The sequence below is a fragment of the Vidua macroura genome, chromosome Z (assembly GCF_024509145.1).
Source record: "Vidua macroura isolate BioBank_ID:100142 chromosome Z, ASM2450914v1, whole genome shotgun sequence".
In the NCBI taxonomy this organism is placed as follows: Eukaryota; Metazoa; Chordata; class Aves; order Passeriformes; family Viduidae; genus Vidua; species Vidua macroura.
Window position 1 is genome coordinate 57035562 of NC_071611.1, and position 17946 is coordinate 57053507.

At 35.4% G+C, this 17946-nt stretch overlaps 1 protein-coding gene across 7 annotated transcripts in view; it reads right to left on the reverse strand.

The window, feature by feature from the left end:
* The window catches only part of DMXL1 (Dmx like 1), a 77495-nt gene that overhangs the window by 5366 nt on the left and 54183 nt on the right, over positions 1–17946 (reverse strand). For 3 of the 7 annotated variants that reach the window (XM_054003776.1, XM_054003769.1, XM_054003771.1), the window contains 15 exons: positions 15793–15953; positions 14699–14838; positions 14283–14368; positions 12247–12448; positions 10871–10988; positions 9527–9589; positions 7652–7738; positions 6886–7007; positions 6616–6757; positions 2761–2811; positions 2438–2498; positions 1824–1951; positions 1562–1654; positions 1009–1100; positions 30–82 (listed from right to left, as the gene is read on the reverse strand). In XM_054003776.1, coding sequence (XP_053859751.1) covers positions 30–82; positions 1009–1100; positions 1562–1654; positions 1824–1951; positions 2438–2498; positions 2761–2811; positions 6616–6757; positions 6886–7007; positions 7652–7738; positions 9527–9589; positions 10871–10988; positions 12247–12448; positions 14283–14368; positions 14699–14838; positions 15793–15953 — 1599 coding nt within the window. Of the gene's footprint in view, positions 1–29; positions 83–1008; positions 1101–1561; positions 1655–1823; positions 1952–2437; positions 2499–2760; positions 2812–6615; positions 6758–6885; positions 7008–7651; positions 7739–9526; positions 9590–10870; positions 10989–12246; positions 12449–14282; positions 14369–14698; positions 14839–15792; positions 15954–17946 lie in introns of those variants that run through there. The other 4 variants (XM_054003770.1, XM_054003773.1, XM_054003774.1 and 1 more) reach the window with 4 other exon arrangements.

Here is a 17946-nt window from a genome sequence, read left to right on the forward strand (position 1 = left end):
CAACATTTTGGTTGTTGTATTTTACTTACCATGCACCAAGCTGTTTGTAGGAGAAACCAGAGTATCCCAAAGACAAATATTTCTGTAGAAAAAAACATGGCTTAATTCAGCAAGAGATGTTCTAAGGTATTTTGAACTCCTGAAAAGTCATCTGTACCTTAAAAAGGTTGTTTCAGGCATAAAGCACTGTAAATAGACTCTCGATGATATCTGAGCAGACCCCAAATTACTTCCATAGTTTATCATACACTGCAAGAACATGCCTTCTACACAAGTATTCTACAACTGGCTATCTCCATAAAGCATTAATGTTAACATCTTTTGTAGTTTAATTCACAGGAATTTTAGCAGGTTTTGGTATTTTTTGATCAATACTTACTTATGAAAACAAATGAGAAATAAAGAGCTATGCAAATTCCTTAGAGCTATGCAAATTCCCTAGAGTTTAAAAATAATTTACAACAGGTCCAAGTGTGTAGGACAGAACAGAATAGTTCAGCTGGATGGGGCCTAGAAGGATCATGTAATCCACCCACCTGGCACCTTCAGGGCTGACCAGAAGTTAAAGCATGTAATTAAGGGCATAGTTCAAATGCCTCAAATTCTGACAGGCTTTGGGGACTGACCTCAAGGAAGCGTATTCCAGTGTCAGAACCTCTTGGTAATAAAATGTTTCTTGATGTCCAGTCTCATGCCAGACCTTCCCTGGCACAGCTTTAACCATTCCCACATACCCCTCGCTGGATTCCCACCTAAATCACTCAGGACCTCTCTTTCTACTTCTCCTCTTCATAGGGAACATGAGCAGGATATTTATGCTTCCCCATGAAACCTCCCTTAATAGGCACATGAATTTAGCTGCAAACATTGCTTCTGTCCCTCTCCTGCCAAGAAAGAAATCAAGCAGAAGTACTCTTAAACTGCTTTAAGAAGAATCATAAAAAAAAAAGTGGGGGAGAGAAAATATAGCACCACTTCACTTTTATGAAGTATCACAATAGATCTTACCTGTTGTCAGAAGAAAATCCTGCTGTAGCTATCAAAGACGATGAACTGATGAAAACAAAGTCATTCGCTGTTTTGTTATGACATTGCCATGTCTGAAAAATTGCAATTTGAAATTATTAATTGAAAAGGAATCTATTTTGTGCAAGCAGGTAATATGAAACTTCCTTGACAAGAAAAGGTATTTCATAAGAAATTTAAAGAACATAAGATACAAAGGCATTGGTATGCCTGTAAGACTTAATTTTTCATGGAAATATACTCTGCAGCCCTATGTAACTGTCCATTAACAGACTAGTGACAGCTACTGACAAGTCTTAATGAATATTAAATTAATTTCTGATCTCATGTTACATTTTCCACTCTCCACTTAACAAGTATTATTAGAGTGTAAGAACTTGTCATACAGACCACAGGATGGCAGCAATACATAACTTAATCTTGATTAATACTGGCTAACATCACAATCCTTGCCCTCTCCTAGCTATTCTGAAGGGAGAAAGAAGTTAGGGAACACAATGCAATTTTATGGAAACTAATTTATTATTCAGCTTACCAAATATGGCTTAGGTGAAGTTCCAGTAAGTGGACAACATTTCCAATTTGTCTGATATAAACTTATATATCCATCAGCATCAACAATTCCAAACTGAAAGAAAATATACAGAAATAGTAAATACATAAGTATGTATTGCAGAGAAAACACCCACAATTTTGAGAAAATACTTTAAATTAGAAGCATGTGATGTTTCTGCTTATTTGCAATTATATTGGGGGAGGGGAGAAGAGAAGGCATACAGAAACATTTTGTCAGTTACCTTATTTCCTTGGTAATTGAATCGCATTCGAGTTACCCTTGAGTTGCCACCAGATCGAAAACATGTGATCTGCTGCGCATGACCCCATTCAAACATTCTTACACTTCCATCTTGAGCACCCGTAAGGTCTGCAACAGAAAATATTGACATGACTTTTCACAAGAGTTGTAGCTTGTATAATTTCAAGAAAACTCACACTATCTCAGAATAACTACTATCAAAATTATGCCATAGTATCTATCTTGGTGTAGGAGCAGGACATACTACTGCAACTCAGAGTTGTGTTGCTCATTATTTGAAGATTTGTATTAAGATGCTCATGAAATATATAGCTATTTACTTGGAAATAATAACACATTTTTTCTACTATCATTTTAGTCACAAATAAGAGAGAAATACAGTACTTTTTGCCATTTCTGAAGGCTATTCTACATCCCCCAATATTGTTTTTTGAAATGAAAAATAGTTTCAGTAAGTATGGCTTATAAAGAAGTTTCAAAACATATAATAGATTGTTGTGCTAGTATAAAATAGCAACACACTAAGAAACAGATGAGTAAGAAATATATAATCTTTTGATAACCTTTCTGTTTTTTATAAGAACCTGAACTTACAATATGGCAATGTTGGATGAGAAGCCATTCTTCTGACATTATTAATAGCTTTCTTGAGCATCTGTTCAACATACAAAAAAACAGTATTACTGAACAAGAAGTTATCAAACTAGAAAATAATTAGTGATTGCAGATGGTTGTTTCCTACCAAAATTCCTACGAAAACAAGTACAGGGTTTAGGGATTCAGATAGAAGTCTGTGTCTTCCAAGACTAGTGTAGATGTTAACACTTTTGCAGCTTTATACATCTAGATAAATATTAAACTTTTGCTTCAGAAATGTATGGATCCAAATATAAACACTCCTTAGACTGCAGTCTTACCTCTTTTCTTGCCAATTCCTTTCTGATTCCATTAAATTTATTGGAATATTCCTGAATATTGTAAGATAAGCAAGAGAAAGGCAGAAGCATGTAAAGAAAGAGGTAAACAAACTTTAACAGAAGTAAAAAATAGGAAGGAATTATATCTATTTTCAAGTCTAGTTAACTTACTCCCATTGATTGAAAAGTGGCTATTTATGACCATCTAGAGTAAGCAATATACCGCATAACTGGTATAAAGTAAGTAAGTAAATAAATAAATCTTCAAATGTATTTATAATTTTGCAAATACAGATCCAATGAGTTTTCAGTAGCGTGTTTGTTCCTAAATTCCAAAATCTGCTTTGAGCTAGGCATATCATCCAGATTTTTGTTTTCTCTTATTTTATTATTTCCTACTGGGAAGAACCCAATGTACAAAGAGGACTGGAGACATTAGACAATTATATTTTAACCCCATCTATTTAAACAATATGTTCAACACACAAAAGGAAAAAAGAGTAAGAATTTTTTTAGCAAGGAAATACATCTGTGCCTGTGATGTGTCTTCCCTTCTTTTCTTTCTCCTAATGTATGTTAAAGTTTCATTTTCATTCATTTACCCCCCAATAGCTCTCAAAAGTATCTGAGACTTCTTTCCTCAGAGAACTGTTGGATTTGGTTTGCTTGTGCATGTATTATTTACCTCAAAATTTGAGAAGGGCAAAATATGTATTTGTGGCAGGTGTTAACTTCAAATAAGAACACATATGAAATTTTGCTGCCAGGGTACTCATCTTCAACACAGCAGCTTATCACTTACCACCCACCAACAGCAAGCTGGCATTGACCCACTTTCAGATAAACATTTAGGTCAGAAAAGACCTTTAACATCACTGAATCCAACTGTGACTTTCAACTGCTGTAAATTTTGTACCGTATTTTAACGCTGCTTTATCATGGGGCAGTAGATAGTGATGAGGTATTTCAATTATGCTATTCTCCCCTAGGCTCCAATTTCATCAGGGTGTCAACTCGAAGGAGGCAGAAATTACAAATTTTCATGTGCTTCATATTCCTAAATACGATCAATAGAGTTTAAAAGAAATATCCTCTAAACTATCAGTTTGCAAACAAAAATGAGGAAAAGTACTCAAAAGAGAAATAATTTACTTTCTTGTAAAAATTTCCCTGGGTTTGGATTTGTGGAATAACCACAATCTTCTGAATTACATTTTGGAAGCAGATTTAGATCTTTCAATTCTCAAAGTTTTATCACTGTTGAAGAGAAAGCCTTGTGCCCCCCAGTTATTCAAATTCATTCCAAAACACTTTCTAAAGATAAAATATATGATCTTGAAATATGTATTTCCCTTTTTTTTTCTCCAAGTACTTTAAATATCAAGGAGAAAGCCAAATGGTTTGGTAAAACTATATATACATTTTAAAATTCAGGACAATAGAGAATGACATTCTTCAAACATTTACAGAGTGGTATGCATTTATAATTGCAATACATTACTCTCTAAACTCACAACTTATTTTCTGTACACAAATGGAAGAACAATAATTCACGGTCACTCTATTTCTTCACTAAAATGAAGGGCTGTATTGAGTTTTACAGCTACTAACTTTTACCCAGAAGTTAATGGAAGTCATCTTCCTCCATTCAACAAATAAGCATACATCATGATCCCCTAACCCCTCCTGGATTATGCTTTGGAAAAATGCAAATTTACAGAAGTGTGCCTTTGAAGGGCTACACTAAAAGAACTCTTTGGTATGGTTTCTCCAATTTAGAAGAGAAGTACAATTATAAAATGCAAATATTTCCATTATAAATGTAACTGACATTTGACACTGCTAGCTCTCAGTCTGCCCTTAGAACAGCTGACGGCTAGAACACTGGTTACTTTGCTGGAGAGTTGGGTGCTTTGTGCCTTAATGTACATTAAGACTCAAAAATGAAAATGCACTTTAACTCCACTCCACTCATTGTTAAACTGTTAAATATTGGTGTCAGTCACACTGACTTGTATGACAAGCTGCTGGTAACACTGCCTGAGTTTCAGAGCTGTAGGTACATACTATTTCCTTCAGTACTCTCTTACAAACACCTCCTGTAAGGACTGTGTAAACAAACTGTGCTGAAGTGTCTGACCCTCCTTACTTACCTTGTATGAGCTGCATAACAGGGAAGAGTGACAGAAAAACCTTACAGCTAATAAAACTGTAACTGCCTGAGTGTCCCTTGCTGATGAAAGTGAAGCAAAGACAATGAGATTGAAAAGCCGGTAATGGTACAAAACAGTGGGCTACAACTACTAAATGGGCTGCACATTATGGAAAAGCAAAGATGACATCAAGAATCAGCAGTATCTGAAGGAACAAAGTAGCAAATAGTAGAAAAAGAAAGGTCCTAGTGAAGCTGCTTTTCTTCCAGGCTCCAGTTCTTCCACAGCAACACTATTTCCTCTGGAGATTCCCTATTTTTAACTTCATTTACTTTGTCCTTCATTAGATACCTCTGTCTTCCCTCCCTATTGGGCAGGTGCTGTTTTATGCTGTGGTGGGTTGTCGGCCACAGTCAAACAATATGCCAGAGAAAATTCAGGTCCAAAGTTTAACAGCAGAAGCATTCAACACAAGTACAGCCAAATATATTTAGGAAGAAAGTTTTACAGCATGCAAAATAAAAGGCCATGTAAATACCATTTGCATTAATATATTATTTAATTACTTAAGGCTGAGAAATATACAAACACAAAAATTTTGTATGTACTTATATATATATTTGTAAAATGAAAGCAAGAAGAGAAAATGGCAAAGGCATTCACGAATACTTGCACAAGAGACCTTATTGTAATAGCAGAGCTGCAACATTGGCACCTAGGATCAGTAGTTTCTAAAGTGAAGGCAGATGTGTAGGAACTGGCACAATACCCACTTCTATATGTGGAAAACATTATCAATCTTCTAATGCTTATTGCTCATTTACTCCTCCTATTCGTCAGCTATTTTCAAGTCAACAACAATATTAATTAACATATGCTAATTTAATTTTGCCACCAGTTATAAACTTGCTTTGAATTGTTAAATGACACCAAGTACAGTCAAGACTTAATGCATTTGGTTATTTAGGAAAACTCCACTTTATGCATTCCATGTGCAGAAGGACAGAGATACTGGTGTCTTGTACGACCATCTCAGTTCGCTTAAGTGTCTCCAAATAAGCATCTCTCAGCCAGCTAATCAACAGATCTGCATCTATGCTCCACAGGAACTAAGATAAGAATGTCAACGGCCAGGCTACAATTATCATTTCATCTGAATTAAGTCTAACCTAATAGCCTTTTGCTCAGGGCCAAGCTTCATTCCAGACACAAGATCTATTTCTGAAGCTCAGAATGAAGCTGAAGATTATGCTTAAAATAAAAGCTACCACAAAATTTCATGTAAATATTTCTACCCAATCCTTATGATTTATATTCCGAAACCTGCTAAATACACGCTTTTTACATAGACCATTTGGCTCCAAGTCATTAAAGAAGAATTCATAATCTAACTTCTTACCCAAATCCTGATTCTTTGCTTTTAGATAATGCTTTTAAAAAAAGCATATAAGACTTGACTGAAAGCTTTGCTTGTTTAGTTGTCCCTTAAATTCTGTGCAGCATTTTAACCTATTAAGTTAATTGTTACAAAAAAAATCCAGCTTACCTCGGTTACACAGAAAGGTTATATTTAGTTATATAAAGGTTATATATATTTAGGTAATATTTATATTCTACTGCAAAATATAACAAACAAGATTGAACAGATAATAGAAGGGAAGTAGATAGAATATATAAAGCTAATCTTTGACAAGCAACTTACCACAGATGCACCCCTGCCAGTTTGTGTACTACCAAGCCAAGGCATATTGATAGGTGTGCCAGGATTACTGTGAGTATAAGGAGTGCTTCCCTGAACATTTACCAGATCATCACGAGCATGTATAACTAGGAAATCATCAGCCCTAGAAATGAAGAAAACATTTCAAATTAAGATTCAGAACAGCAACAGTAACAGCAACAGTAAATACCATGTTTTGTTACTCTGATTTAAGCACAGTCAAGTGTGATACTGAAAATAAAGAACATATACCCTTTATTTTCTATTTCCATATCATCATCAACCCAGGTGTAGATTTGCGTAGCTAAAATTGCAGAAACATCCAATTCTTGAATATCATGACTTGATGCTATTGCAATGCAGTTCCGATTTGCCTGAAAAAAATAACATACAGAAAGACTGGTGTAAATGGAAACCCTAAAAATGGACTTATTCTATTTTTTTCTGATTATGGCACTGTTGCTCACAAAAATATACACTTAATTTACAAACCTCAAACATTTACATCTACAAATCTATATATATTTATACTTTACATTTCCCTTTCTAAACTTATTTGCATCGGGGATAGTATCATCCATTATTTGCATCTTGTACCTCTCAAGCAGCTCAATTATCTCCTTGCTTTTCTCAGAGGTTAAGCAATGGGTAACTATACTACAAGGCTAGCAAGCAGGCTCCCCTCCTCCAGTTCTGAAGGGTTATATGGCTGAACAGAGAAGAAAAGATTACTTCCTGTTTGACAGAAAAGGACAAATACTCCTACACATAAGCCTTAAAAAAAAAGCAGAAGCCACCTCTCCCTTCAATCAATCCATTGCACAATAGAAAAAGAAAAAATTTGTAGAACTGTTCATGAAAAGGTAACTTTGAAGTGCTTTAGAGAAGGGACCGCTAAAAATTGCAGCTGCTCAAAACAGCAGGATGGCTAGCAAAGCCTATTTCATCCAGTCACAATGTGCCTGTGTATCAGGTGGAAAACACAGCAATTAGATTATTCTATCTCCTTTATACTCACCTTATTGACTGCAAAAGCAGTAATGATGTCTGACTCTTTATGGATTATTCTCGCCTTGCCACCAGGGTATCCCGTATCTGTTTCTATCTGTATTTAAAAAACAAAGCATAGTTAAATGCAAACTTCCATGCAGTACCACTTCTTATGCAAAGTACAGAGACCAAACAATGTTACGTGTGAAATTTTTTTCCCCTTAATTTTAATTCAAAGAAAACTCAACAAATGTAGCCTGTAACAATTATGCTAAACCTGGTTTGTGTAATAACATAGCTTCCCATTACCATGTTAAGATTACTACAGCAACAGAGAAAATGTAATTTGTCACACAAGCCACAGTACTGTGTTCATTTTCAAGTTTTTCAGGGGTGCTGAAAACCAGCAAGGCTACATGCAGCACACTGTTGATTTTGAATGTTGTATTTTGCTCTCAAAAAAGTTTGCTAAGTCTATGATTGCTCTTAGCAAACACCTTTTGCCACTGAAATTGATGAAATAGTTCAAAAGAAGGTGCAGGTAAGCTCCTGAACGGGAAAATGAATTTAAACTTCGTCAGTGCATCTAATCACAATTATTGCAATTATATAAATCTGGAATCCTGTACATGTCAGAACCACAAACCTTTTGCTATCACTTTTTTTTCCCCATGTGATCTAATGCTGGATTTGAATATTGTCTATAATTTTGTATTTTAATAATGCAATCAGGTAAATGCCAGCACACAGCAAAACTCTAAACTTTACCAGCACTGTAGCAATCCTTTTCAAAATTAAAGAACTCGGCACTGAAAGAATTAAATTGATAGGTTACTGACATAGACTGTTACAAAATAATTTTGCAGTAAAAACAATAACACTGCCAAATTAATGGTGACCTAAGAATTCAAACCTGAGTTACAAATGTGATATTTAATTAAAAAAAAACAAAAACCCTAAAGAATTATGTCAAAACTATTTCCAGTCTCTCATCTTCAAATTCTTAATTTTCTGTGCTTTAAAAGATCTAAACAATATTTTATTTGAAAAACAGTATGATTTTTCTGTCAAAGAACTGAAAAAGGTCTTTTACAAAGTCTAAAAAACCAGTTGTTATGGACCAAGAAGTAGAATATCTTTTTTAAAGTCAAAATAAAATTGATACTTCATTGATTTTATATATATAACACTGGAGAAAACTGCAGTGGCAAACATAAAAAACCACCATTTGTGTCTTATGATGAACAAACCTGCACAAAATTAATTTTTTTTCTCCAGCCAGTTCCAATTACCTACTTGCTAATACTCCATTATCACATAATTAATATTAACACGGTAGCCCAAGCCACAGAGTGTTCACTTTTCTGTCTTCACACTAATTTTGTAAAAGAAAGGAATATGGTATTCATTTGAGTACCTAGGCATTGTAGTCTATCTTTTTAGTATGTCACACCAATCTTAAGTATTAGTGAAAGCTTTCAGTAGCAAATTCCTATCATGCTAACAAACTGCTCAAAGTGCAGCTCACCACCTTCACTAAAAGCAGCTACTGTAGCTCATACTGATCAAAGGTCCTGTATGTACCATGTATCATACTACTACTGAATTTTTGTCACTTGGGCAAATCTCAACTTCAGCTCTTCACTTGGCCAAGCTACAGAAGTTGATAATAGCTATTGTTTGTACCTAGTTGATGCAGCTAAGATGATTTCACATAAACTAAAGATAAGTTTCACATAAACTCTGAAACAGTTTAACTCAATCCCTTGCATTTTTTATATTTTTAAGTTTCTTTGCTATATGAGCAAAGACTTCTGTTTAAAGTGAGATCAGCACCACTTAGACAAAATAAAAATTCATAATTGTGTTAGGTCTAATAAATTTGAGAATTATTACTGTGTACCTTATTGATGACGGGCTCCTCCACCACAGAATTTTTCATGGTTTCATTGTGCTCCTCTAATGACTTCACCAAGGAAAGAAACACCACAGAACAGAGCATAAAGATCAAACATGCATGGTATCAAGGAAATCCTCAATTCCATGTTGCTTACTCCAACACAGGACAACAGAAATACAACAGCATGTCGGCACACACATGTGCATAATTTATATAGTAAGAATAATTAACAGATTCTAAACTCTGTTTTCTGTACAGAATACACTGATTTACTCTGTACTGTAACAGCACCCAGTCCATCCCAAAAGCCAAATTTCTTGAAAAATAAGCAATCTACACTGACATTTTATCAGCAACAAGATAGAAAATAAAGCAAATTACTCTGTTTAAGGCTGTGAGCCTACCTTGAAACATATAAAGCACATCTAAAATTTTCCAAAATACCTGTCCATACAGCATAACATGGCTGTGTTAACGTAAGATATGATCAGAAGTGGCAAAGTGGAACAATTTTTAATGGCAAAAAGGAACAATTTTCCTTTTAACTGCACTCCACAGTGAACACAATTAGCCAACATTACCCAAACAAGCTAATATTCTAGCTGTGACAGGAAAAAGGTTAGGTCATGCAGAACTCTCCGCTGCCACAGCTTTACTAATCATGAATATTCTTTCTCCTGCATATTTAGTTTGTTCACATCTGCTTATTTCTCCTGCATTTCTGCTATGCTACAGTTTTTCTGTTATACCAGCATCTTTCAAAATTATGAGCATGGGTAAGTAAGAAAAAGAAGTAAAGAGAGAGACAAAAATCCAAAAGCTCATTACAGAACCAAAATTTTAAAACATTTAACTGCATCCAGAACAGGAATCCAACTAGACACTGTGACAAATATTCAGGGACAGAAACAGTAATTGCTGCATGAGCATTTTTCTTATTAAAAGTGAATTATAACATGGTAGATCATGACCACTGGATAAAAGCCAGGATGCGTATGGTAGGGACAAACTAAAACTTCAGTACTTTGGCTCATTAGATTACTGGCTTTAATCTTTGAAACAGTCCACTTTGCCCTTCTTTTGAGGCAGCTTTTATACTGATCTTAAAGAAGAGACTGACTGTAGCAACACTGTGCTAGTTGTCATTTTACAGTCGAAGTCTGATTATTTTTGTATTTTATGAAACAATGGACAAGTATTTTTTTGTATGAAATACAGTAGATTTGGAGCCATTGACAAGTACATTAACCCTTCATGCACCAGAAGTAAACAAGCCAGCCAAGTAACTTAAAAGACAGTTGACAGATTGACCTGCTATATTTTCTGCATTTTTTATACCATACCGACCTCATTTAGGTATCGCTTCTTCGTAAAAATATTTCTGATAAAAGTTTCCTGGATTTCTTCCTGTTTGACCAAGTACTGCCAGAGCCTCTTCACAGACAGTGCAGCATGACTGCTAGAGCTACAGAACAAAGTTGAATAAATACATCATGCTGAATACATCAAAGTTGAATAAATACAACATACAAGAGTGCAGTATTTTATATTCTAATCAAACTATAGTCAGAAGGAATGCTGAAGCAAAACTACAGAGCTATAGACAGTATACTAAGGCCAATCTGGAAGCACTTTTATACCCTCTTCCTGAAAAACCTACACATGAAAGGAGGTACAAAAGAAAGAAACAGAATATGTAGAATCTTCTCCTATCTTGGTACAAGTGAGAAAATAAGAGATTACACAATGGTAAGAGCAGCATACAGATTATTAGTCCAGCTCATTCTTTACAATATGAATAATTTCTGTTAAGTTCTGAAGAGTGATCCTTTCACACGGACAATGAATGACTAACACTTCCTCCTAGAAATACATCAGCTGTGTAACTTCTTTGAAACACCCATGATTTTTTAGTAACAAAATTGGAAGGCTTGTAGAATCAGATTAGAATTCAAATGTTTGTGCTTATCCCTAGAAATGGCACACTCAAGCAAAAATTATAAATACCAATATAGCTGCTATACATAGCTGCTTAAGACAAGCCAAAATCCATCAAACTCTGAATTGCTTTAAATCATAGTTTTAAAATAATGTCAGAGAACAGATACCTGTTAAACTGGTCCCTTTTAATCAACCTGAGTTACTGAAAGTGTGACCATGATGAAATATTTTACAATAAAAAGCCAGATTTTCTGTATTGTGAAATCTACAAGTGACAGTAACATTAAAAAGGCAGAAATCTATATAGAAATTACACTTTGAGAGACTGAGAACACTTTTCTGGCTGAACATGCAATTATGTTAAGTCATACCTATGCAAATATTAAAAATAATAAGAATTTCTTCTCTGAATTTAGGTAACAATACTGATAAGACTGTGAGGTAATTTTATTACATCTAAAGGTGGGGTAATTATTTAATTCACTGTCACTAATCCATAATTATCTCTCAAGGCGAATGTTTTATTCTTTATTTTATTGTCAAGCATACTTTTTCCAGAGACACTCAAAATCCATGTTAGGCTTAAGTAGAAGAATTTTAAAAAATTAGAAACTGTGGTACATTTTTCCTGCTCTTGCTTCAAATCAGAGATGCATGAAATCTGACATGTACCCTTTGTTTCACATAGCTATTGAAGTTGCAGTCTATCACATGCACTAACAACCTAACACTTGATTTATATCAAAGATATTACAGGCAGTGTTTACAGAAATTAGTCTCACCTGAAAGGAGTGTTTGTAGGCTCGAGTAAAGTTTTGTGGCGGAGCAATGCAGGACCAGCAGCAACGGCATCTTCAGAAGCATGAACTGAAATATAATGTTGAGGTGGACCTCCATACAGCTCAAGATGCCGGAGAAGAACTTGTTCCCAGCGCTGTAAAGTTTTCAAAACTGCATGGCATATTGGGGAGCTAACTGGAAGCTCTAGAAAGACAAGTAAATAATAATAAAACTCCTCCCCTTTCTGTTATAACCTTGATAATTCCAGCAGGTGAAGGTTGAAGTTTATTGCAAATGTCTCCACAAGTAAGCTTTGTTCAAACCTCAAGTCAATATTTGCAAGTATAAGAAAATGAGCTGCTTAGGGCTATTTTTGCTAAAAAAGGGAACAGATTTCTCCAGTATTGGAGAGATTATTACGAAACAGATCCTCCTGGAAGATATCAAGGAACATGGATGACAAGCAGGTGATAAGAGAAAGATGACACACCTCATAAAGGGCAAATTGTGCCAAACTAATCTATTAGTAGCATTCTGTTGTGAACTGACTGCAGTGGAGGGCAAGGAAAGAGCAACTGATGTCCTAAGCTTTTAACTTCTGTAAGGACTCTGACGGTGTTCCACACAACATCTTTGCCTCCGCACTGGAGCAAAAAGAATGGACTATTAGACAGCTAAGGAACCAGCTGAACAACATCACCCAAAGAGTTACATTCAATGGTTCAACATCCAAATGGAGATCAGTAACAAGCCGTCCCTCAGGGATGCATGCTGAGATTGTTACTGTTCCATCTCTCCAATAATGACACAGGCAGGGGTAGTGAGAGGCACCTGCAGGCAGCTGGCAGAGAACACCACGGTGAGCGGTGCAGTTGAATTCTTGGATGGAAGGGATGCCACCCACAGGGACCCTGGCAGGCCTGAGGAATGGGCCCATGTGACCCTCACAAGCTTCAGCAAGGACAAGTGCACCTGGGTCAGGGCAATCACCAGTACCAAAACTGAGTGATGAACAGACTGAGAGCAGCTCTGTGGAGAAGGACTTAGGTATACCAGTGGATGGAAAACTGAACATGATTCGGCTCACAGACCAGAAAGCCCACTGCATACTGGGCTGCATCAAAAGAGCAGCCAGTAGGGTGAGGGAGGGTATTTGGCCCCTCCAATTTGTGCTTGTGACACTCTACCTGGGATACCATATTCATGTACGGAGACCCCTCTACAGGAATGACAGAACTTGTAGAGAGGGTCCAAAGAAGGCGACAAAAACAGGTCAGAGGGCTGAAACACCTCTCCTGTGAAGACAGGCTGTGAGTGCTGTGGTTGTTCAGGCTGGACTGGAGAAGGCTCCAGGGACATAATACAGCAACCTTTCAATATTTAAAGTAGACTTATAGGAAAGACATAAAGAGACTCTTTACCAAGGCCTGCAGTGATAGGGGAAGGAGTAATGTTTTCACACCAAGCCAAGTAGATTTTGATCAGATAAGAAAAAGACATTATTATGATAATGGTGGTGAAACACTGGAACTGGTTGCCAGAGAGGTTGTGGATGCCCCTGACGTGGGAGGTCATGTCAGATGAGGCTTTGAGCAACACCATCAAGTAAAAGATGCCCCTGTCCATAATGTAGTGGGCTGGGTTGGACCTACATGACTGTTAAAGATCTCTTCCAAAACCAAACAATTCTATGAGTCCACAAAACAAGGAGTAGGAATGATATTACTTCAGTTACAAAAAAATTATAGTGTTTCCACCAGGAAATAAATATTGCAAACATTCTTACGTGACTAAGCAAAGAAAACATAAGTATGCAGAGACCTGAGCATTCTTTTTCACCCATTCATCTTAGCCACCCACCACGTCATTTCATAAATATACCTGCTCTATGATAAACAGTATCAGAACATTTATTCCCATATCACTAAAAAAACTAAGAACTTTTGAACTAAAAGCTACAACATATGCATATTATTCAACACATTGCTGGTTTTAATGTGCTGATTAGGTATGAAGAGACAACTCTGCTGCTTATTACCTGAAAGATCATGTCCAGCCAAAGGGTAGAAAATCTTCAAATTGTGAAGTACCAGCTGAACCATAGCCAATCTCATCAGTGACCAACTAACAAGAAAGCACTAGTAAGTGATTTACTAATAGGAAAATAATTTTCTTACTTATTCAATATTAGGTTTTAAATTTAGAGCTTCAAATCGTCATTATAAACTACTGAAAACTCCAAACCATACTTTAGGTTATTATAGGTACTTTGAATTCAAAAATTACTACACCACATACTAATAAAATGAATAAAATAATTATTGTGAAAAATTAACTACTAAGTCTAGGTAATACATGGAAAATCAAGTAATTGGTATATTATCTCAAAAATAGAAAAGCAGAAATGCAAGTCTAGACATAGAAAAATATCTTGCATTCTAAAGAGCTATTTACCTGTAAGAATTTGAATTAGAATGCTCTTGGTTATGTGAATTTGATGCAAACATATCTCCACCATTGTCTTCATCATCTTCATAACTTTCCTGACTCTCTTCTGAATCATATTCCACTCTACTTTGCGATGGAAGAAATGGCTAAAAATTTCAACAAAATTCTGTAAATATCTTCTAGCCAACATCTCATTCTAAATTACCTTTTAAAAATTCAATCATTACAATGCTTAAAGCTTTTTATAAAAAGTAGATATATCATCTTACTCAGTTTAGTAACATTTAGAGTTTGTACCTCATGAGAAGGGTAAACATACATCAGTTAACACCCTAACTATTATTTACATTACTGAAAAATTCTGATGCTGAAAATAAAAACACTGTTTTTGAATTCTTATTTTATTTTCATGCCAGATATACCAAATCAAGTGTGGGACACACGAGCCTGTCAGAGAGAAGCCAAAACCACTAGGGTGTATTCTCTTCCGTTTTTCCAAGAACTCAGAGAAATACTATCCTCTCTCTACAGTGTTCCATATTTATGATCAGCCCATTATCATTGCCTCACTGTGCTATTCAGTATTTGCATTTTCTTTTTTGTCCTTGCTCCTAAAATACGCTTACTTGTTTATTTTGCTTATGTAACACTTGATAGAGAAATGTGTGTACAACTCCACAGAAGTATGTAACTTTCTAGAATGATCTGCCACAATGGACTTAACAAGGCAACATAATTTTACTTCCAGTGGGTATGCATAAGCATTTCACCCAGTTGAAATAACTGATAAATACTTCTCACATTTCCTTGTTCCTCTAAATACCTGACCCGTAATTATATACACATTTGTACTCTGTAACTATAAAAATCAACATGATTTGTTCATACCGTTATCTGGAAATAAATTAATTGAATAACAACAGTTTTCAAGAAAGCTGTTTCAAAAATATGTATAGGCTTGTTTTAGAAAAAGCTAAACATAAGCAATAAAAACAAGCAGATTCTATCACATCAGTACCTAGAATAATGACTAAGAAGAGAAAAACTACCAATCCAGAAGTGATTGAAGACACTTAATTGTCAAAACAGCAAAAAATTACCTTTGCAATGAAATAATCCCAGATGCTAAGCTCAGGAGGGATAAATCTTTCTTTATAAGATGATTGTTGGTCTAGCAATGGCAATGCAGGCAACTGAGAACTCTCTTTTGGAGAGATTTTTGATGAAAGCCTGTAATGTTTTTGCTGTTTCTCTCCATCATCTATGGGAGAAAAAAATAGAATATGTTGCTTTAAACCTTCTGCTCTACCTCCCTATTGCTTTTAATAAACGGATTCGTAATGAAAAGTAAAAATTTCCATCATGACAAGTTTTCAGAATTTTATCTTAGCATTTATGTAACAACTAAACACAGAAAATGTTAATCCTCAAATACATAAAACTAATATATAACTAGAACTCCAGAATGTAAAAACTCCCTGCACAAATAGTACATTCCTAACTGTATTAGATCTCCCCTTACAAGGTGACAAATATTATTACTCAAGCCAACGATCTTGCAAAACGAAATTACTTTAATAAGAACTACTGAATACTTATTATGTTAGCTTTTAAGACAAGCCAGGAGACTTGTTTTTCAGTATATATATTGCAAATACGTAAGCTTGCCATTCCTGCTTCAACTTGTAACTCCCATGTGTCCCTCTAGTGGAGATCTGTATTTTTTTTATAAGTGGTACAATTCCGCTAAATCTCCATGCCCTGACAATACATTTCCTCAGCAAATATAAAAGATAACAACTAACACAATCTAATATACAACTTACTAAACGGGGAAAGATCAATTATTTGCAGTAACACCCTAAATCCTAGGAGTAGAGAGGTCCCCTCTCTTGCCCCACATTGACTTTTTCTAAACTTTGAGCATCAATGGAAGGTTTTACTTCCATTTTGATTATTACAGAACTGAAGGAAATAGCTCATTCAAGATTGCAGGAATATCTTAACTTATTTGTATCCCCTTATACCTGAAATACTTCTGGATCTTGTTAGGAATCATACTCCAATATAGCCTTTTATTAGTAGAGGAGGAATGATACCAATTTTCACTTGTCTCCAATTGTCAAGTGTTCTGACTCTCCAGAACACATCAGAAGTGAAAGTGACAAGGGAGAAAAGAAATTATATTTGGACATTTGTTGGCCATCTTTCATAACAGAGAAAATGAACTTGAATCAATTTCCTACTTGATTGTAAAAGGTGGAGCTTGTGTTTGTATTTTGTTGTTGTATGGTTGGGATTTTTAAAGATTTTTTTATTCTGTTTTCAAATAGATACATGGAATGTACAGAGATCAGTTTCTACAGTGAAACCTAGGAGCGGGTTCAAGACTTAGGTAAAACAAAGAAAGCTTAAATACGCAGATAAAAAAGAAGTTGATTTTTTGAACTTCATTTTGGAGTCCACAGAACTTGGAACACTGATTTAGCTGAGTCAGTTTTCTTAAGCAGAGGGGAGTATGGGCTGCCTTATGACATAACAGCAGTAGTAAGTATGAGCCAAGAAAGCAATTCTGTAGGCTTAAAGGACCTCACCTGAGGGACAGATACCTCCATCACTGAGTTCAAGCACCAACACGTTGGGCGAGACCAGTTCCAAGAATGAACTAACATGAATATCACAAATGCAAATAGGTTCTTTACTGTTTTAACTTTCCTATTCTCTTCTGCTACCAAGGGCCCACAAAACTAACAACCACGGAAGCTTCCAAAATTACCTTCTCCTGTTAATAATGCTGAGCATGGCAAAAGAAGAGCCAGCACAACTATCTGTTCCTGGAGTAAACTACCATTAAGTATTTCCTATACCCTTATTTTATTAGTGTTTTATCCACAGGAGACTTTCTGAGTCTTGATAGTGCCTGAAAGACTACTGTCCTTCAAAACTCTTACAGGTATTCCAATCACTTGAAAACAGAAGGTCTAACAGGCTAAACAAAAGAAAAACAGTGGTAATTTACAAACACGTATTTCCATATGTAAGACTTACTTGCTCATAATACAAACTGAGCCAACTGTACAATTTTAACTCTAGGCCATTAAGATTTAAATACATGGTTTTTTAAAAAAGAACTTCCAGGATTTCCATATGTCACCATTTTTTATTTGTTTTCTTTAATGGACAAATTCACTGTACTCACACTATTCAATGGAATTCATTACTTCTGGTCATTTCTGGACCAAGAATAAACATGT